The 22,484-nt window shown below is 33.6% G+C and overlaps 3 protein-coding genes across 4 annotated transcripts; 1 reads left to right on the top strand and 2 right to left on the bottom strand.

Annotated features, from left to right (window-relative positions):
• Positions 1-231: 231 nt before the first annotated feature.
• LOC142543486 (putative LRR receptor-like serine/threonine-protein kinase At1g14390) lies at positions 232-4,588 on the top strand. Its single transcript, XM_075650779.1, has 7 exons — positions 232-1,626; positions 2,862-2,994; positions 3,089-3,332; positions 3,413-3,597; positions 3,731-3,774; positions 3,988-4,099; positions 4,189-4,588. The coding sequence occupies exons 1-7, from the start codon at positions 434-436 to the stop codon at positions 4,444-4,446; spliced, it is 2,169 nt and encodes a 722-aa protein (XP_075506894.1). The 5' UTR covers positions 232-433; the 3' UTR covers positions 4,447-4,588.
• A 42-nt stretch (positions 4,589-4,630) lies between these two features.
• Positions 4,631-8,171, bottom strand: LOC142543487 (single-stranded DNA-binding protein WHY1, chloroplastic-like). 2 transcript variants are annotated; one of them, XM_075650780.1, is made up of 7 exons: positions 7,718-8,171; positions 6,742-6,842; positions 6,545-6,637; positions 5,891-5,985; positions 5,520-5,593; positions 5,331-5,419; positions 4,631-5,031 (listed from the first exon to the last, which is right to left on the bottom strand). In XM_075650780.1, the coding sequence occupies exons 1-7, from the start codon at positions 7,986-7,988 to the stop codon at positions 4,918-4,920; spliced, it is 837 nt and encodes a 278-aa protein (XP_075506895.1). In that variant the 5' UTR covers positions 7,989-8,171; the 3' UTR covers positions 4,631-4,917. The 2 variants fall into 2 exon arrangements, with proteins under 2 accessions (XP_075506895.1, XP_075506896.1); XM_075650781.1 differs by having other exon boundaries at positions 6,742-6,839; positions 7,718-8,169.
• A 778-nt stretch (positions 8,172-8,949) lies between these two features.
• Positions 8,950-10,867, bottom strand: LOC142543484 (pectate lyase-like). The gene is made up of 4 exons (XM_075650778.1): positions 10,547-10,867; positions 9,794-10,439; positions 9,434-9,676; positions 8,950-9,346 (listed from the first exon to the last, which is right to left on the bottom strand). The coding sequence occupies exons 1-4, from the start codon at positions 10,750-10,752 to the stop codon at positions 9,122-9,124; spliced, it is 1,320 nt and encodes a 439-aa protein (XP_075506893.1). The 5' UTR covers positions 10,753-10,867; the 3' UTR covers positions 8,950-9,121.
• Between the last annotated feature and the right edge of the window lie 11,617 nt (positions 10,868-22,484).

Below are 22,484 nucleotides of genomic sequence, written 5' to 3'. Positions count from 1 at the left end.
ATTATTTAAATCTTTTTAAGTTTCTAAATTCGTAGAAACTTATGTCGAATTAAACTTATGTGGTTGAGATATATAAGAAAGTATTCAATTGTTCAAAAGCAATTCGATTAACTCTTCACATTTGAGCTGTCATTTTTCTGAATTTTGCATATTTTCAAGAAAAGTTGAAACCTAGCAAAAAGGAAACAAAATTATCGCAAAATAAAGTCCCACTTTAATAATTTCATCCAATTATCATTGCTAGCTAAAAAAGCCAAGAACACATATTATTCCATCTTCATGAGATATCTAAACTCCAAATATTATTCCATCTTCATGAGATATCCAAACTCCAAATATTTCTGATGATTTCATTATTTTTGAGCTGATTTTCTTGTTGGATTTCTCATCTTCCCACTTAAAATACCAGCATTGAGCTTGATTTTGTGTGAAAATGGAACATCAATGGATGTTGCCAACCATCATTTTCCTGGTAGCTTTCCCATTTTCAATGGCACAATTAGCTTCATCTGAAACCAGATTTCTATTCCAAATTCAACGGTTTCTTGAATATCCACCAGCCCTTGAACAATGGAACAAATGGACAAACTTTTGTACGTTGCCACCAAATCCTTCTCTTACACTTGTCTGTTCAAGTAATCACATCAGTGAACTAACCATTGTAGGGAACAAAAGCTTTGCAGTTTCTGAGCAGACTCTTTCTGATAAGTTCTCACTTGAATCATTCTTCACTGTCTTGACCAAGCTTTCAAGTTTGCAGAAGCTGTCATTGGTTTCTTTAGGATTATGGGGTCAGTTACCCGCGAAAATCAGCCGGTTTCGATCCCTTGAAGTACTGGATATTAGCTCAAACTTCATATATGGTGACATCCCTCCATCAATATCAAGTTACCTGAGTTTAAAAAGTCTTGTGTTGAGTAATAATTTGCTCAATGGGAGTGTTCCAGATCTAAGTGCTCTATCAGTGCTTGAAGAGCTGGACTTGAGTAGCAATTTTTTGGGGCCTGAATTTCCATCTTTAGGCAACGATCTTGTATCTGTTCTTATTGGGAACAATTCTTTGAAATCTGAAATTCCACAAGATTTCAACAAAATGAATAGGCTTCAAGTTCTTGATTTGTCATCCAATAACCTCATTAGATCAACCCCTTCATTCTTGTTTTCCATGCCATCAATTCAGTACATTAGTCTGGCTAAAAATCAGTTAAGTGGGGTACTTGCCGCAGATGTTTCATGCAACATCAAACTTGGTTATGTGGACATTTCAAATAACCTATTAACTGGGAAATTACCTTCTTGTCTAGCATCAAATGTCGGAAACAGGACATTAATTACTCTGTGGAATTGTCTGTCAAACACCACCTCGGGGTATCAGAGACCTACTTCTTTCTGCCAAAAAGATGATGCACTAGCTGTTCATCCTTCGGCAAGAATCCAGAAGGAGCAACCGGTGATGAAACTGGGTACTGTAGTTGGTATCATTGGGGGCATTGTTGCAATCTTAGGCGTCTTGGGGTTCTTGTTTTTGGCAATCATGAAAAGGGCACAAAGAAAAAGAGGCTGTGAGTACAAATATGATGATGTTGTGATCCAGAAAACTTATGGTCCCGGATCCTCGATCGCAAGTAAGTCCCCCAATCCTTTTTTTCTTTAGCATCTAGAAATAGTTAGAAAGTACTTGAGTCAAAAGCATAACGAATATTTCATAGCATAACGGGATGAATATTTCATATTTTAACATCTCTCGCACCTCAAAAAGAGATTCAAATATATGTTCCAAAATTAAATATTCGAAGTTGCATGTATTTTGGTGGGGTATCGGGTTGTAAAAGCCTAAAAAATAACATACAAGATCGGATTATTTAAATATAAAGGAGAATGTGAACCAGTGCTTTTAAATTGTAATCTTTATTATGATGTAAAGTTAAAAATCTACTCTTTAAAAAATCCGAGTTCATGGGAGTGGCAACTAATACAAGTTGATTGATGCAACCCGGACGAAACGGACGAGTCGGGTCAGAAACTCTGCCGGGTAAACTATCAGGATATTGAAGGAAATAGGAGTTTAGACGCCGGGCTTGGATCGTAACTTCTCGAGCTCCTTGGAGGATCTGTGAATAAGAAAATAACCACGTGAATGGGCGCCGGAGGGGAGTCCGGCGTGGCCACTCCGATGCTTAAGTCAGCAGGGTACTCAAGCAATAAAACCAATGTAGCCAAGTGATGGCTGTGATGATTGGTGTGTAGTAAATGAGAGTATTAAATGTGAATCAATATCTCAAAGATCGTATATGCAAGTAAAGGACCTGATATTTATAGTAGAGGATACAATGATGACCTCGTTCTTCGTGTGAGAGCATTAATTATAATAGGGTGGCTGATTATACCCCATTGTTCTGACATGTCAAATCGCACACTTGTCACATCCAGGCCACTTGATTCATTGACCACTTGTAATAATGTCAGAGATAAATCGGCTATAAACACTGTTGATCGGCGGCATTAAATACTTCACTCATATCGAAGTGAGCAGGGTGAGGTATTCCTTGGGATTCCTTATAAGAACATAAATGTATAACTTCTCAGAGAGGTTCTGCTTCGGGTGATCTCGTGGCCTGGCCTCTGATTGACCGGCCCTTCCGTGGGTTCTTCCAGCCACTTTCTCGTTATCCTGGGTAATTTCATGACTCGGGTGCCGATCCGTCCGATTACTTTATTGGTATGGTCAGAACCTTTTATTCTCCTGACCCGGGCATTAAACCATGGATATTATCCATGACCTGAGATATCTCGGGGCATCATCATTGATAGTTTACCATCCATGAATTTGAATCAAGAAATTTTCATCGCATGTCATCGGGAAATATACCGCAGACAGGTCAAATGGCATCGCCGGGACTGCCACCATATCATGTGTTCACGTTAGAGGAAATTAAGGATGCAACCAACAATTTCGATACAAATAATCTCGTGGGAGAAGGATCACAGGGTCAGGTGAAGAAGCTATTTTCTCGTGTGTGTGTTTGATGTGAGTGAATATGTAAGCTTGTGCCAGAATTCAACTCGTTTATTTATTTATTTTCAACAGATATACAAAGGTAGACTCAGAGATGGATCATCAATCTTAGTGAAGTGTATCAAGCTAAAACAGAAGTATTCACCAAAAGCTCTGCAGCACCACATGGAAGTTGTATCGAAGCTGAGGCACAGCCATTTAGTCAGCGTTCTCGGGCACGGCATTGCCACGTACCCAGACCATCCAAACACGACCAATACAGTGTATATCTTCCTCGAAAATATAGCCAAGGGGTCGTTGAGGGATCACCTAACTGGTACTCAACTTTTAAAACTGATATTTTGAAATGCATATTCTTGAAGAAGGTACGGAGGAACACTTATTCACATTTGGCAGATTGGAGAAAAAGGGAAGTTCTGAAATGGCCACAGAGAATGGCAATCACTATGGGCATTGCCAGGGGTATTCAATACCTGCATACAGGAGGAGTTCAAGGAAACAACCTGAAAATCGAAAATATACTGTTAGATGAGAGTCTCACTCCTAAAATAAGCAGCTATAAAATAGCACTTCCATCTAAGGTAATTCATTTATGTGGTTAAATTGGTATATTTCTGCGCATATAAATTATAATACATCTATATTTATGTAGGCCAACAAGTAAGAGTAAGCAAAAAATTCGTACTGGCTCATTTTAACATATGGAAATTGCAGGTTGGTGCAGAAAACTCACTTGATAGCAAGGACACCTCAAATCAGTTACGCCTTCTTACCCTTTTTAAGTCTCATTTTCCTGGATACTTCCTCAGTTTTTCGAAATTGTTGTTATGAATTGGCATGAAGGTTCAAACGATTGAACGTTGGTCCATATTTTTCGTGTTAATGAGTTTAATATCGCATCTTGAAACAAATGTAAGAGTTGAGATAAAGCAAGCATAACATGATAATCTCACACGATGCTCCATATCTAGCAGTGAAGATCCAGAGAAGGAAGACATTTATCGACTGGGAGTTATCCTAACCGGAGTTATCACTGGTAGACCAATACAATCTAAGAGTGAATCCGATGACCTTAAGTATCAGGTGGTGCAGCTGCCCTAGGCAATTAGGCCGAATTTTCCACTTTCTCACAAAGGATTACTGAACTTTAGCATGTGTTGATTCATTTACAGATAGAGAGGATCTTGTCAGAATCACCATCGAAACTACGAGACTTAGTCGACCCCTCTATGTGTGGAACTTCTGCATATGAATCCTTGAAAACGGTTGCACAGATCACTGTAAACTGCCTATGCAAAGATCCAATAGGGCGACCTACGGTTGAAGACGTACTTTGGCATCTGCAGTATTCAGTTCAAGTTCAAGAGGGTTGGACAAACAGTGGAAACCTCAGTGGAAATATTAGTGGAAACCTTGATACAAAGTTGTAAAGTTCCATGCCAATAATATTCTGCTGTAATAATTCTTTCAATTCAAAGTCATCCTGGGACTTGGACTTCATATGCTGTTTCAGTTGCTCTAGTATGTAACTAATATTGAAAATTTTAAATTAAGATCTCTTGGGTAATTATCATTTCCACCAGTTAGGCAATTATATGCATTTACAAGGTAATCGAACATCAAAATTTTCTCATCATTCGAGGTAAGACCACGATTCTAAAACAAAACGTTCCGAATTTATTGAGGATATTACTTTGACATATCACGTACACCTAAGTAAAAGAAAAGGGTATTTCCCCAAACCTTAGTCTGGTCGATGTACTCATACAACAGAGAAACATTACCCAAAATAAGGAGGGACAAAACAAATTTACAACAGTAGAAAACAAAGATAAGAATGGCGAAAAAGAGAAGAGGCCATCCTTTGCTTAACTAGCAACCTCAGGAGCGAAGTTTTCCTCCTATCTGCTCCACTCATAGTCGACAGTAGAATTCGCATTGTTTAGACGACTCATCTCTTCAGGTCTTGTCAAGTTTGCAAGTGTATGCCAACCCAAAAGGTATGGCAAAATGAACTGCAACGACATCAAATGAGAAGTGGTCATTATAAATGTAGTACATGTTTGTGCAGATTTAAAACGGTCAACCATATGAAAAAATTTAACACGTAAAATGCTCCCGCGTGACTCACGATCAAAGCTGAAATGGCCAAACAGTTTATTGCATAAAGGCCGGATTGATTCCAAGCAAATAATAAAGGTCTTAAAGAAATTCTTATGGCTCCTACCAGAATGGCAATCAATAGGGCAATGATATAAATTCCGCAAATACAACATGTTAAGGGAATTGAATAATGGACAAAGCTGCGACTTACATTGAATGATGTCACAAGGACAGCAAACTCTGCCTTAGTGATGGGGATATAAATATTCTCGTCCACATTTATAAGCTTGTTTTGAACACCTTTAAACCATCAAACAATCTCACGATCAAAAGGCTTAATATGAGAATATACTGTACTCTCAAAAAGTTCGTGACATGATTTTAAGATATATGTCATTACTGAGATTGAAGAAGTGTCCAGAACCATCAGGCAAGGGCTCCACTTTCAACACTTTCCTCACTTTGCCTTCTTCGCTGCACAAGTTAACTCACAAAAGACATTTACGAAGACATAAATTAATTTAGTCCTTTACAACAAGTCTTTAACAATGGCTTGCAAGGTGCCAGAAGTGAAAGACTAATTAAATTAAAGTGCTAGGTCATATTGTTTCAAAAGTGTTATGCAAATGAACAATCCACAGGCGACTCTATGCTGCTGCTATGCACGAGTTATTGACCTAAGCAAGAAACTAGTGAACACAAAATAACAAAACTCTAAGATTTCATTAATAAAAATCAGATAGTATGTACAGAAGGATGGTATAATCTGACCTTCTTCCTTTATTAGGATCATGAAAAAATTCACAAGAATCTCGAGGCCCAAGGCTGATAATGTTTCCTATTTCAGTCACGGACAATGAGAATAACTGGAAATAAGCAAAACCAAACACTATTAAAGAAAATCCAGGCCAAGGTCAACAGCATACATTACATCCACCTTTCAAAAAATCCACATGGTGAGAATCGTGGTTTTATTTAGTTTTTGTTTGTCTCGAAGCAATCAAAACAGATATGCCACAAGGAAAAGTTCCAAAATATCACCTTTTAAAATGTGATATCGATTATTCTCAAGAAAGTTGAGCGTTAAAAATTGGGTCCAATGTGCACACTTATCCTGATATGGTTATGTAAACATCTTGTTGAATAAAATTATTGCAGTTTGGCATTCATATAATGATGAATACAAATGCATAAACATTTAATATTAGATGATGATGAAATAAAATCTCTTTTCTTCTCTCTGGTTATTTTCCCATCCTCTCTGTTTTCTTTGGCACACTCTCGACCTCCCCTTTACTTCTCAATTTTTAGGAATAAATCACTCACTCAATGAACAAATTCTCGACGCATATTTGGATTATATCATACCTACGCATGAGTTCCCTCGTGTATAAAAATAAAATAACAAAGTAAAAGTACATTTACCTGCTTTCTACTCCAATCATATTGGCGCATGCCAGCTGCAGGAGCAAACTGGAGCAAAACAAAACCCTCCTTTGATAGTTTGAACGCCCCAGACTGAACCATAAACCAACTATTACGAATAAATCAATATAATCAGACAACAAAAGAAATGGCATATAACAAGAGCTCAAAACCACTAGAAGGCTCAAGAAATATACTTCTAAAGGCGAGAACTCTGGAGGGCGTGGCTCCACCGCAAGAGCAGATTTCCCTTTGTATATAGTGTACCCTACATATACCCTTGGTGGCGATTGTCCTGCTACATACGTTTCAAAATTAAAGGATTCTGTTTCATTTTCTATCAATCAACAAGAAGCAAAATTTCTCAGTTTCTGTTAGATTACTAAAAATGTGCATACGCCTCATTCTTAGAACAATTTATACACCCAGTTCATGTTGCCTATTCGTCATAAGTAAAAAAACAAGGCAATAATAACTCGAAGATAAACAAAAGCTGAACATGTTATATTTCTATTAATTTTTTAGGTTAAAAAATGTTGTAAAACCAGAAAATATGCGTACATGATTTGCCAAACTAAACTCCTCTTCGACAGAAGATTTTGAAAGTCGTACTTCTTTTAACTTTTAGAAACACAGAGGAACGAATCAACGTAGACAAGCTTCATTTGATTAAATTAAGCAAAACCACTAATAACAACCAAAAAGAACATAAATCCAAATATAAAGAAGATAATCCTGTCTGAACACGCAAAGGAGAAAGCCTACTATATGAGACTGTGAAATGGAAATAAACAAATGAAAATTTAGTAACACCTCACCAGAAGAAGGTAAAAAGGTTCTATAGCACTAAAGTTTAAAACCAAAATTATGTATACCAAAGGATACATGAAAAAAAAAGACCAATGAAAAAAAATTAAACAAGCATAGCATTAGCATCTAAACCTAATATATGCCAAAACATAAAGAAAAAAAACAACCAAGATTAAAGTCGGCTCTCAGTTAATTATAGATTATACAAAAATGATTTTCTTAAAATAACAACGCTAAAGCCTACAAAGGTGGTCTGAAATAGCCAAAAGGGAGCTGCCCCAGCAAAACCCACAAAGCAAAATCAAATCTTGAAACCACTGCTACAGAACAACAAACGGTCAAACAAAAGTACTTCACACTTACCAGGCTGAGAGGGAGAAGGAGATTCATATGAAGAAAACCTCCGCTGCTGTTGCTGTTGCCGTTGTTCTTGAGGTGTAAGGTATTGAGATTTAACACTAAAAGATACATTTGTAGAGCATTTTCCATATGGGGCGGTGAGAAAAACGTCATTTTTTCGTCTGGTGACAAGAATAGAGGTGGGTATGGTGGAATTACAAGAGGAAAGTTTTTGGGGGTTTTGAATTGAGAGTCTTCCTCTTCCTCCTGGTGCAGTTATATTGAGGCTAAGCATTTCGCTCAAATTTCAAAACGTTGTCTTGGCATACATGAGGAGGGTTTTGTGAGGTTTTTGAGGAAGAGGTCCCGAACTTGAGAGGGGCTCGGTGGAAAGATTGTCGAAATGGCACGTAGTGAGTGTGCGTTCGAGAGGAGAACGATAAAACGATCCTACTTCGACCGTCGAAACTTTTCTTAAAAGCGTGCTTTTATGGGTTTTTTTAAAACGATCTTTCGTTTTTTTATTTTGTCATTTGGGCTGCGTTTGGTAGGGTGATAAGGTGGATTTATGAATTTTTAACTCACTTTATCCCATGTTTGATACAATTTTTATTTAACCAAGTCAATCCCTCCTATGAATATTATATATTAATTGGGATAAAATAATCACTACTCACCCCTTAGTATTATTTATCATACTTTTAATCCATCTTATTTTTTCAATTTTACCCTTCTATTAAATCCAAACTCACCACCACTTCCCTTCACCGACCGCCGACCGACCATCCCGCCGTCGACCACCGACGGCCGTCGCCCGACGCCGTCGACTGTCGCCGACTCCGCCGGCCGCCTCCCGACGCCGTCGACTGTCGTCGACTCCGCCGGCCGCCTCCCGATGCCGATCACCCCTCCAACCCCCGCCAGCCGTCGCCCGACGCCGCCGCCACTGCCGACCACCCCCTCCTCCTGCCGGCCGACCCCCGTCGCCGCTGCCTCCCTACCCGTCGACCACCACCGCCGCAATAGTGGGAGGACAATTTTGTCATTTTATCAAAAGATTATTATTTATCACATTCTTAATAATAATACCAAACATAATATTATGTTATCATTCGGTCTGATTGTCCAAGCTTTAACAAATAGACAGACAGGTAGATAGATACAGTATTTATTACTAAATTTATATAAGTTATATATTGATCAAATCATTAGTACATATTGATGTTCTAAAATTGCAATCTTATAACACATTACTAGTCCAAAACTTGCAGAAATCATACATTGAATTTTAAAACATTACAGGTTATTATGATTCAATCACGACAAAGAACAACAATAGTGTGTCTTTTTCTTTGTAATGAACTACATGTTTATTCACCAATTGAAGATTCTAGAATTAAGGAAATGAAACGGTTTGGAAAAATAAGATTAACATGGCCTGCCTCTGATGCACCTGAGGGCACCGGCGTAACGAGTCAGCCTCCCTACAAATGAACCAGGCTTGAACCTGATGGTATTTCTCGCTGTCAACGGATTTCTTGTCATTGGAGGCCCTGATTCTGTGAAGAAGGCTCCGTTCATGAACAGATCGCCCTCGGACCGCCATTGCCATTTCATCCATTCGCTCTTCGGAGCATAGTCCCTCTTGGTTACCTATGCGCATGGGATTCACATTTTAGGACTCCCGTTAGACATAGTGAAAATGACAAGTTGATACGTTTATGTTTTTTTTTTTGTTACCTCTTTGATATATCGACCGTTTGAGGCTCTGAATCGGTTTCCTTGGCTAAGAATGGTGGGATGTGCGCTACCGCCGATGGCGTACAGTTCCCAGTGGGAGTAATCGTTGTTGACGACATGGAAGAAACCCCATCGGCACCGTGGCATTCTCTGGATCAAACCCACTCCGAACCGGTTGAAAGCCACCGTGACTTGCATGATTGCATCTTTAGCATCGCTATCATGTGCACCCAAGAGCATCACCTGCAGAAGCCCGAATCATGGGAGGTACGTGGCTCGATAATAATTTTATATTTCAAATATATATAGTAGAAAAAGGACAACGGTGACGGCTAATGAATCGGAGGCGATCCAACTTACATCATTATGGTGGTTGAATTTGCAGTTGGAGATGGTTATAGCAGTGGAAGCCTCGATCACATCAATAAGTCCATCTGTAGCTTTAGATAAAGAAACATGATCTATCCATATATTGCTTGAACTATAAACCGATATGGCATCTCCATCGCTCCTAGTTCGGAAACCAAGGTGGTTAATCGCGTCCCGGATCAGCCCACCTGAGGCCGGAATTATGTCGTGGATCCACACATTGTGAATGATCACATTTTGGACAAATTGGAGTGTTAAGCCTGCACCAAAAGCAATGTGCACTTCTGCTCCTCTCCCATCTATGGTCTTGTGGCTGGTAAAAATTAGCTCTTGCCTTAACCTGATGATCATGTGATGAGAGAAGATGATCCATAGCGGCTCCGGTTGGATCACAGCGTGGCGGATGGTTCCAGGCTTTGGGTTGTCCACGTTGTCATCAGATGGATTGGTTACGACGTAGATTCGCCCCATTTTGCCTCCTGTGGTGTGGTGTCCGAAGCCTCTGGCACAGTCGGCTAGCTTCTTCCGGTTGTTGGCCCAGTTTCGGTCGCAACGCCAACACTGGTCGATGGCGTTCGTGGCCCGGCAGCCACGTTCTCGGAGGTTCCGCCTTGTAACATTTTCGCTTGCCAACTCCCTGCATGCATTCGGCCGCGGGTAATTACATTATATATACACGGATATCTATACATATATGTTAGAACATTAAGGAAAACAATTTGTATATGAATTAAAATGACTTACTCGCCAACTAGTTGGTTAAAATCATCTGTCACCTCCTCAGGTTTAGGATTAAATGCTTTCAAAGATGCCTCAAAGGATTCCTCAGCTCTCTTCTGCAAATACTCGTCGTAGTTTGCGATTTTAGCGCTGGATCTTGGTATCATTTCGATAACTAACAAGAATCCGAACGCCACAAGGATCGATAATTTAATATAAGTTAGCGCCATTGAAGCGCCAACTACAAGTTTCGCTTGAATCTTATAATTATTTTTTTCGCACAGAACCTGAATCACTGGGAAAACTTTACCAGTGATTCGCTGTCCTTCGAAAAGATTAAATGTTGGGAACAAGTTGGTTTGTATATAATGATGGGAAAATTTTGAAGAGAAAAATAAGGATGAAACAGACATACGCCACAAGGAGTTGAAGTTGAGAAGCATGAGGCTTGAAGAATGGTGAACCAATTACCGACATATGGTGGTGGTTAATCATAAATTAACTAACTTTTATATTCTTTCTCTAAAAATATATAAATTTTATGATTAAGTATACAATTTTATGACATCAAACATTTTAAGTGTCTGGTCGCTATTTTCGATTTCACATCATTACTCTAAGGAAAATAAACCAAAAAAATAACAAACAAACAAAATTACGAGACTAAGACCCAATTTTGACTAATTAGATAACCAAATTAGAAGACATGACAACATATGATACCAGTTAAGCATGAGTAAAACTCTTGTGAGACGATTTCACGAATCTTTATCTGTAAGACGGGTCAATCCTACCGATATTCACAATAAAAAGTAATACTCTTAGCATAAAAAGTAATATTTTTTCATAGATCATCTAAATAAGATATACGTCTCATAAAATACGACCGTCTCACACGAGTTTTTGTCGTTAAGCAATTTTCTCTATATTTATAATTATATTCAAGAGACATAATCACTTAAGATAAATTGTAGCTTACTGTTTTCTTAAGTTTGATTTGACTTGAACTATACTTTGTTTTGTTTTAAAAGAATGGCAATTCGACGATATTTTAAGTTTTTAACATTTTGTTCATGATTTAATGCATAGTATCCAATTGTGGTAGATTAATTAACAACACGAGGATAGCATAACTTTATTTAATCATTTATTTACGTTTGAGTTTCTACTAATACAATTTTTTATTTTAGAAGTTATACTGATATTGTAGAATCGAGTGTTTGTCATTTTACCAAAAGTTATAGCTAGTAGTAACAGTATAACACAAATTTTTTAAATTGTACAGTAGTTCAAGTATCATGTTTCTATTGTTCTACTCAGTATGAACAATTATTACACCCAATAGATATTATTTTCAAAAATAATAATTAATATTTTAAAATTGATGTAACCAAAAATTTGTATTTTAGGTTCAGTCTGGTGAGCTAAATGATCCTTGTTGATTTGTTGCGGACTGAGTAGAACGTCAATATTGGTGCAGGCCGAGCAGAACGATGATATGGATATGCATGGATGAACAAAAGGTTATAAAAAGCCGAAAGTGTTTCCGATATAGCCTCTCTGGTGTTTAAGTCGATATTGATATCAAACTTAAGTGTGTGATAAAAGTAGTGTTAGTGACCGCATTGAGTTAATGTAAGAAATTATGAGAGATATCATATATTTATAAAGTTAAGAGGGACTAGATACCTTTTAGATGAAGAACTCACCTTTTAGATGAAGATCTCTTAGTGAGGCAATCTTGTGAAATAGTAGATTTATAGTAAGATTTGTATTGATCTTCTCTTTATCTATAGTAGATTATGTATTTAAATGTATCGTGGTATTGTTGGAGTTTTCCTTTACACTAGTTTTTCGCAGGTCTTTTGCATAAGTAGGACTTTGTATTAATCGCCATATTTATATGGTTGAGCTCGCGCTCGGATGATCATGCTCTGAGCTTGGTTGCACAAACCTTTCCATCTTGTATGACATTTTTCTCTAGCAGAGAATAGCTCGAACTATGTGTAAGGTTTTGAGTTGGGGCTTTTACCTTAATGTACCGTTTGGTTCATGGTATGAGATATATAGTATGCAGATAAGTAATATTTTGTAATAATAAAATAAATAGAAAATGATAGTTAATATAGTGTTTGATTTAATTGATTTGATTGATTAAATTTGAGATAATATGATATTACCATTTTGTCATTGTTGAAAATATTAATAGAATATTAATAATATTATTTATTAAGGGTAATATCGTAATTTTATATTATTGATTTGATTGATGTGAGATAAATTATTATGAATTTGATTGATGTGAAATAAATAATTAATAATTTGATTGATCGAGGATAATGGGCTTATCAACTTTGTAAATAGACTCGGATCTTCAGAGGATCTGGTAGGATCCAGGTCAATCGGATGTACAGATTATCAATAGCACATTCTATTTTTTTTTTGTCTAAAATAAATATGAAGTTTAGATCAAGTATTTATATTGAGATACGGCTAACTTGAGTGAAATGTAGTGATTATGACCCGTGTTTCTTCAAAATTTGTGTTAATTAAGGATAGATTTGAACCACAAAAATGAATGGTCAAGATCTTGATCCACGCACACTGTTTTTATTTGAGATTTGTGTTTGTTTAGATACCATCTGATCTATATATTATCTATATACCTATAAAAGTGTGGATAGTAGAAAAGTTTTCTCATTGTGAACGGACATTATTATCCTTCACATGTTTACTTATTTTCATTATTAGGTAACATATGTGGTAATTTCACATTTAGTCCATTAATTAATAATTAATACTAATTAACCGTATTTTATGGTTATTATTTTGTGCTTTTGACTTTCTTCTCCATGTTTTTAAATGTTTAAGCTAATTTTAAATAAACATACTATTAAATTTACTTAATATTAATATCAATTATTTTTTTCATTTTAATAATTTTCGTTCTAAATTTAATATTGATAAATGAAAAACAAAAAAAAATTAAAATAATCAATATTATTTTTAAACTAAATAAAACGAATTGAATTGAAAATAAAATTATATTTAATCAAAATTTTAAATTTATTTTGTCAAACTATTAATTTCTAAATGCATGAACAAATATAATATTTTATAAAACTAAATTTAATTGTGAATTTAAATAATATTAATCAAAAAAGTTAATAAATTTCAATCAGAAGTACATATAAAAGTGTGGACGAAGAATCGTTCATCCACATACATTGGATGAAATAATACTAGAAAAATATGTTGTACAGTTGCTAAAATGATAAAGAAATATGTAGAATATCAATCAATTTTTTCATTAGTTTTTTTTATTGTTTTTAATTAACAAAAAAGAGTAAAATTTTGAAAAAGTTAGGTACAATATAAATCTAATGTATTGACAACCTTTTAATAATAATCAATTGAATTGGAAAATATTATTATACTTAAGTAATTATATTTTATTCTAATTCAAATTTAGTAACTTTTTAATGTCCAATATATATAGAATTCATCAGTAATGTACATGATTTTATTTTTCAGACGATAATAAGAAAAACAAACCTTAAAATATAAATATATAGTGAAAACGAATTCAAATTTTCTGTTAATAGCTTCTTTTCCAATTGTGAAAGGACATAATTATCATTTACATGCTTACTTATTTTCATTATTAAGTAAGATAAGTGGTAGTTTCACATTTAGTCTATTAATTAATAATTAATACTAATTAACCACATTTTATGGTTATGATTTTGTTATTTTGACTTTTTTCCATTATCTTTCTTTCATTTTAATAATATTTAATTAAGTCATATTTCATTTAAAAAATTTATTTCATTATATATATACATATAAATGTGTGTATGATAGAAAATTTTTCTAATTGTTGTAAATAAAATTGAGTTATATTCATATTTTAGCAAATAAATCATCTACATGTTTTTAAATGTTTGAGCTATTTTTTTAAAAAGCATACTATTAAATTTACTCAATATTAATATCAATTATTTTTTTCATTTTAATAAATTTCTTGGACTTTCGTTTAAATTCTAAATTAAATTAATTATGTTATTTATTGTTCTATTTCACTATCATCTGAATTCATTCAATGAATTATTAAAAATAAATTTTAATATAATTAGATTTAAAAAGAACTTCAAAAAATTATATATATGAAGGACTCATGATAAAATATCTGAGTGCTTTGAACGAAGAGTCATTCAAATAAATTCTAAATTAAATATTGACAAATGAAAAAATAAAAAATTAAAATGATCATTATTACTTTTAAATTAAATAAAACAATTTGAATTGAAAATAAAATTATATTTAATCAAAATTTTAAATTTATTTTGTCAAACTATTAATTTCTAAATGCATGAACAAATATAATATATTGTAAATCTAAATTTAATTGTGAATTTGAATAATATTAATAAAAAAATTAATAAATTTGAATAAGAAGTACCTATAAAAGTGTTAACAAATGAATCGTTCATCCACATACATGATACATCGGATGATATGATAATAGAAAAATATTGTTGTACAATTGCTAAAATGAGAAAGAAATATGTAGAAAATCAATCAATTTTTTCATTAGTTTTTTCCCACTAATTTTGATAATAAATAAAATTAATTGAATGATTAATTGTTTTAATTACTCTCATAGATTCTATTTTATTTAAGTCTCCTCATATTTATATATTATCAAATAGTACTCAATCATAACAATAATGTCATGACATTTTATTTGTATTTGTAGAGTTATTTACATACAATTATATAATGACAATTATATTGACAAAAAGGTAAGCACACATTAAGTAAAAAAATCAATAAACACTTAATTTGAAAATAAAAATAAAAATTGAGCTTATTCACAAATGTTATCACAATTGATACGTTTTCAGCTTATTTTTCTAAAAAAAAAAAAATCAATGACGGCATCTATTATATGTATAAAAAAAGTAGAGTCAAATGGTACATAGATAAAATTATTATGAAATTGTTTTAAAAAATGACACAAATAAGTAAAAAAAGAGTAAGAGCAAGATATTCCTACAAATAATTATTAGTATAATGTTAACATAACTAAATTGGAAGTTATGTTGGTGTAGAGTAAGTCTCTTGTGAGAAGATTTCGCGAATTTTTATATGTGAAACCAGTCGACCTTACCGATATTCACAATAAAAAGTAATGCTCTTGTAATAAAACTTAAAATGAAAAATTGTTGTCACATGTTCTTAATTATTCTAAATTATAAGTAAGTATTATTTTAGATTTTCAAGATGTAATTTTTACATTTTAGGAACATATTTATCAATTAATTGATGTAATGAGTAGATAAATATCAACATCATTTACTAAAATATTTTCTTTCACTCTTATATTGCTTAATTAATTAAAATATATTCATATAATTCTATTTACACTCTTATATTGCTTAATCAATTCAAATCATTTCACATCATTGTATTTGTATTGTTATTTTAGTTCAATTTAGTACTTAATCCGATAGATCATTATTCCAAATTCTTATAATTTGTTTTGATCTATCTTTTTCCGAACGAAATGTTGTTTGATTGATTTGATCACGTTATGCAAAGATTAAAAATATTTTTACTATTAATTTATTTTTTAGTTATTTAAAATATGAGTTCACGTGCGGATGCACGTGCTTTTTTGCTAGTATCAATAAAAGTGTGGATAAAGGGCATTGTTTTTCAATTGTACAATGACAAAATTAACCTTCTATACACACTTCAAGAATAGAATGTAACTCCTATATTAGTTTTATCAAATAACTCATATTTATACTATATTTAAATTTTTTATCTTTTTAATTTTTTCTCTACATTTTTCCAATGATTTTATTGTAATTAAATTATATTTTTAGTGCAATTTCTAATTAAAAAACTTATCTATAACAAATATATATGTTATATGCATAATTATTTTATTAAAGTGTATAACTAAAAAATTATATGTGTTGCTTGTAAAATCAATCATCAATCAAAATTTTTAATATGTAATTCATGAAAAGAGATTTAATGAGCAATGAAATGACTCTAAATTATTTTCTACTGTAAAAACATTATATGATATAATTCTTATAATAAATATAATTATAATGATCATTGATTAGCATTTGTCAAAGTACCAGAATTTTTACATATGATATTTAATATCTTTATTTAATTATTTTGAAATCAAACTAATTAATTCATACATACAAAAATAACATTTTTTATGCAATTTTATTTCTTTTGTATATTTCAAATTTTAATGGTGAAAATCATACCAATATTTAAAAATCTATATTTAATAATTATTATATGAGTTTATTTGATATTTACCATATAATCTTATTTGAATGTACATTTGTTTACATATGTTGATTTATTTATTATTTTAAAACTTATTTAACAAGAAATTAATAGTCATCAATGTTAGTCTATGAAAGATCGATGTATAGAATTTATTATCTATGATATAGAATTGTAAAAATAAAAAGTAAAAAAATTCTTTAGGAAGTTAAATTAAATATTATGAGTTATATTTTACTATCAATATTGTTTTAATATTGTTTTTATGAGTTAGTCACAGTGATTTTAAATTGATAATTATTTGTCTTTAGTATGCTTTGCTTTTGTAGATTATGATTTATACATTGATAAAAATCTATAATTTGGTTGATTTTTAGGTTATTATGCTTTATACGTGATATTTGAATATATAATTTTTTTAAAAAATTTGTTTCAGTTCATTTGTTCTGTATATTATGTTCATTACAATTTATTATATAACATAAAATCAACTGCTTGAATTTTAATTTGGGAAACAATTTTGAAAATAAGTTATATAAGTTCTTATAAATCATCTAATATGATAAGAAACTCAAATAAATAACAAAATCATTCAAATTGCTTTTTAGAAAATCAAAACTTTTTAATTTTTAAAATATAATTGATATTACGTGCAACACACGTACATCATGCTAGTCCATTAAAATGTATAGTTAAGACCCTGATCCAAACATGATGTACTTCTCCTGGATCTATGTTTGTTGGGAATTTTGTGTTTGTTCAGACGTCGTATGAATCATTGCAATGAACGACCATGATTTTAATTGGCACACTCTTCTTTCCAATCATTGGATGAGATCACGGACAGCCGAGATCTTGCGACCATGTACTTTCCCATCATATGGGAAGAGCCAAAATTTTGATTTAGTGTAGTCAACAATATACTATAATTAATAAAAGAAAGAATGTAAAATCTTATAATCATAAAGAATTACTAGCCTTCAAGCCCTTGAAACTAGTGAGTGGCTTCTTCACCAAGGATTTGAAAAGATCTATGGTTTTTAGCCCTGGATGAAAGTGTTGATCGGTAGATCCGGGGTCACAAAAGGGACTTTTACTACCCTTGCATTGAACCGGTGAAGGGTGGATTATTTTGAGTCTCCTGCTCATTGTTCTCATTATTCTCATTATTCTCGTTCTCCTGGTTTATCCCACGACCTTTCCCATGGCCAACAGGTATCTCTCTTCCTCTTACCAAATTATATTTGTTTATTCAATTTTTCACATGTGGTGTCAATTGATGCAACCAAAAAATTTTACCTTGAGTTTGGTCTACTAAGCCAAATAATTCTTTTTAATTTGATGTGAATCGAGCAGAACATCAATATGGGTGTAGGTCGAGCAGAACGATGATATTGATCTTCACAGACAAACAAAAGTTACATGGTGTCAAAAGTGTTTCTGACGTAGCACATCCGATGCTTAACTCGGTACTGAGACCAAACTTAAGTGTGCGATAAAAAGTAGTGCTAGTGATAGCAATGAATGAATGTAGAAAAATATGAGAGATGTCTAGTATTTATAGAGTTAGAAGGGGCTAGGCTAGATATCTTGTAGATGAAGATCTATTAGTGATACAAACTTGTGAAACACTAGATTTGCACCAATATTTGTACTGACATGCCCTTATGTTTAGCAAATTATATATGTTAAATATATCGTGATAGCATTGGAGTTTTTTTTTATTTAGATGAGTTTTATCAGGTATTTTGCATTAGTAGGACTGTGAATTAACCGTCATATTTATTTGGTTTCGGCTCGGATGATTAAGTTATGAGCTCGATTGCTCGGGTATTTCTATCTTGTATGACTCTGATAAACTCAAACCTGATTCGTGCCAAATTTGATACATGTTAAATTATGCGGGAAAAATTTTGAAAATAAAATATTTGATTTTAATTTATAAAGTAAAAGATTTTATGTAAGTCTAGAAATTCGAACGACGTAATCTGACTGCATGTAAATATAGAGTTTTATTAAAATGTTTATTTGATTATTTTCAAATGTATGTTTATGACATGAATATTTGCTTTTATTTCATGAATTATTAGTTTGTATTTAATTGGGGTTTTAGCAGTATTCCACGCTCGAACGAGGGACAGAGACTGGAGACAGTTAAGGAAAAATATTTTTATCAAATAATTATTTTTAATATTTAATATATGGTGAATTTTTATGGAATTTTCAAAGTGGGCTTTTTAAGGTATTTTTACACATTGAGCCATATTTTAAACCAGTAGGCGATTTTTAGCAAAGCGTAGTAATTTTTGAGGGTTCGAGTAATATTTTTGAAAACAAATTAAAAAAAATATTTTATGAGTGTGTTATTGGGCTGGTTGGCCTATTTTATTATATTTTTGAGCGTAGACTCCTACACATGTTATTTTTAAAAAAACCGAAGCCCAAGACCCCATTTTTGTCACTTCACTAAAACCTATCCCAAACCTTAACATTCACGTCCCACCTCTTCAGCAGCCACTCGTGAGTTCCGGCGACAGGTTTTATTGAGTGTTATAAGAATTTTCATAAGAAACGTTGCCCCGTTCCTTCGATGTCCGTCTCTCGCATCTTTTACGTGTTTTTTGAGCATACAAACGCAAAGGCATGCCCGATTCCATTCTTTTCTCATAGATCACATCATAATACGTGTTTCGAAATGTGCGCATGATATATTGAGGATATAGTGTTAGGCATCAATTTTACATGAATTCTACACGAAAATACACATTTTTCTTGTCATGCTTCTCACGTTTCTTGACTTATATTGAAGGGTCTGCCAAGACTCGAGGTTTAGGAGTGATCTGATAGTACATGAGCGTAGGTGCTACTCTTGAGATCGATGCAAGTCTAAGGGAGAACCGATGGAATCTTCAAGTTTTGGGATATAGGTTGGCTCGATCGGGTGATACGATGGGTACAACAGTGCAAGGGTCGTTCGAGACCTTGGATCAGTCACTGGTGGGTCTGAGACGTGGTCCAGGATGTCTCGAGTACGGCTAATAATGGGCTAGGGGCAGATCGAATGAGTTGTGGTTAGACGGGATCGGTTCTGTGGCGTTCGGGTGAAAATTGCTCAATAGCATGCATGGGGCTAGGGCCTCGGCTAGGTCTATCCAGGAGAGTCCAAAGGTGGTCTAGGAGAGGTTCGTTCGAGTCTAGTCCGGGCTGGTTGGGAGTAGGGTAGAGTTTGGCTTCGAAAGCCGATTTTGGGATTTTCCCGCAGGGTTGGCGCCGCGGCCTGCCCCTGCACAAGCGTCGTGGCCCTAGTACATGGCACCTAGGCGCTTACCAAGTGCCGCAACGCTACACTGCCATCGCCTAGGCGCTAGTATTGTACGTGTCTTTTGGAATTTTTGTGTATATTGTTCGTTTTGTGGTTTCCAATAAGTTATACCCATATGTCTATGGTTATAAATGGTTTAAGTTGAGTCATATAGAGTTTGGTTAGGAGTTGTTGAACTATGGTTAAAATTTTATCAAGTCCCGGGTTAATTCGGGTTGAACGGGACTCCGGTCTAAACCCTGAAACGAAATATAGAGGTTGATGCAGGAGTTCGGGAAACGCTTAAGGAAATGATTAGAAGTATGTTTAAGGAGTTTGATAAGCTTGAGCGGGTCGGGTTAGCAGTCTTAGCAATGTTCTGATAACTGAAAATGCATGATTAAAATGTATATGTTAATTATGAATGTGAACTTTTATGAAAATGCTGATAAATACGTTGCATGCTTGTTTTTAAGAAAATGTACCTTTATGCATGAATTTTATAAGTGATAAATTCGATGACATGTTTTTGAAGGAGGTGAGTTGATTGTGACTAATACGAACACGAACATGTAAGGCCAAAGCTCAGTGGATGGGTAAAATTGTCGTTGATGTCACCCCGTCGGCTACCACGGTTATACGTAGATGGATCAATCTACTTAGAGCTAATACGAAAAGTCACCACTAATGATCTGAATTCAATAAAAGAAAATGAATACGTATATAATGATATGATGTGACATGATTTGAACATGTTTAAGTTCATGTTTTTAATGATCAAGAAACTTATTTTAATTATAATACTTCTCATTGTTGCGTGATATGTATATGTGCTTTTTATTACAGTTCATGTGTGTTGAGTCTTTAGACTCATTAAGTGTGATTGATGCAGGTGATCATGAGGATGTGGAAACTGGAAACACTGAAGATTTAGTAGACGGAGCTGGGGGTGTACTTGATAACCTGAGGACCTTGCATTCTTTCGTATAATACGATTATGAGTCATGAGTCTAAACGTTATGTTGAAATGATTTTGAAACTTGTTTTATGCTGTTGAATTGTCAGATTTTTGGTATTAGGCTCGAGTTTCTCTCTTAAAACTGATGATTAGGAGATTGAATACATTTTAAGATTTTATTTAACTGCAGTTATTTTTATTCAGTGATCATATGCTTTAAAACGCATGATTAACTTATTTATATGTTTAGGAGTGTGTATTTTCGGTCATATTTTTTATAAAAAAAATATTTCAGTAGTATTTTAAGTAACAAACGTTATATTTTATTGAACATCAAGCTTTCAAAAAAATGGTAGTAAACTACTATATTCTTTGGCGATTTTATCATAATAATAATGATTTTTAAAAAAAAACATAGAGAGAGAGAAATGAACTGGAATGATCTTAAGGGTTCGCTTGGTTTGTAGGACGGGATAGTTGAATGATTAATAATTTGATTGATAAATGTTTGATAGGATAAGATATATAATTTGGGTTATATATAATATCATGTGTGGTGCAAATTTAAGAAGAGTGATAAAATCATGTCAAATTTATTAATGACCAAAATACCCTTAAATGTTATATTTTAATTTATTTGCCATAATTGTTCACTTCTCCCCTAAGCTACCGTCTGTATCCCAAAAAATGAAAACCCTCTCCACATTGTTCTTCCTTCAAGATCGTAAGTCGAGGTCAGATCCGTGAAAGATATGAACCGAAGATTCACCGGTAAGCATGAACATGGTCTTCTCGTTTACGAAACTAACGTTCTACGTGCTTGACGACGTCGATCGGCGCTACATCTCGTGCGATGTCGTATTAAAAGACATACCATAAAAATTGTACGGACCATCATTTGGTGTAGCAGCAGGAAAATTCTAATGTTATGACGTCTACGGTCCATTTTGCACACGTACTTACCAAATGCAACCGAAAATTAGAACGAGCCAAGAAATAAATAACGAAAGCTCACAAGCATGGTTAATAAAGTTGTAACTCGTGTATATCAGTTTATGAAGCTTTAGGAAAAAAATCTACAATTTACAAAACAAGATTTTTGTTGTACAACAGCCCAACACAGATTCACAACGAATGTCTCATACAATGTCACATGATAAATTTTTGTACAGGATTTACGCAAAAAAAAAGGTTCAAAATTACAGTACAAGAACCGGAAAAAAAACGACAACAGAACACTACTAGGATATGTACAACACATTCGTACTAAACAACGATCACGTGAAACACGAAATGTTCATCAGTCGTTAGTTTTCCTTAGGTTTATCTACTCTGAAATACGTTATGCATGACATACAAAACCAATAATCACACATAGC

Source organism: Primulina tabacum, chromosome 4, assembly GCF_025594145.1.
Source record: "Primulina tabacum isolate GXHZ01 chromosome 4, ASM2559414v2, whole genome shotgun sequence".
NCBI lineage: Eukaryota > Viridiplantae > Streptophyta > Magnoliopsida > Lamiales > Gesneriaceae > Primulina > Primulina tabacum.
Note: the sequence above shows the minus strand (reverse complement) of the source record. Positions and strands in the feature narration are given on the sequence as shown.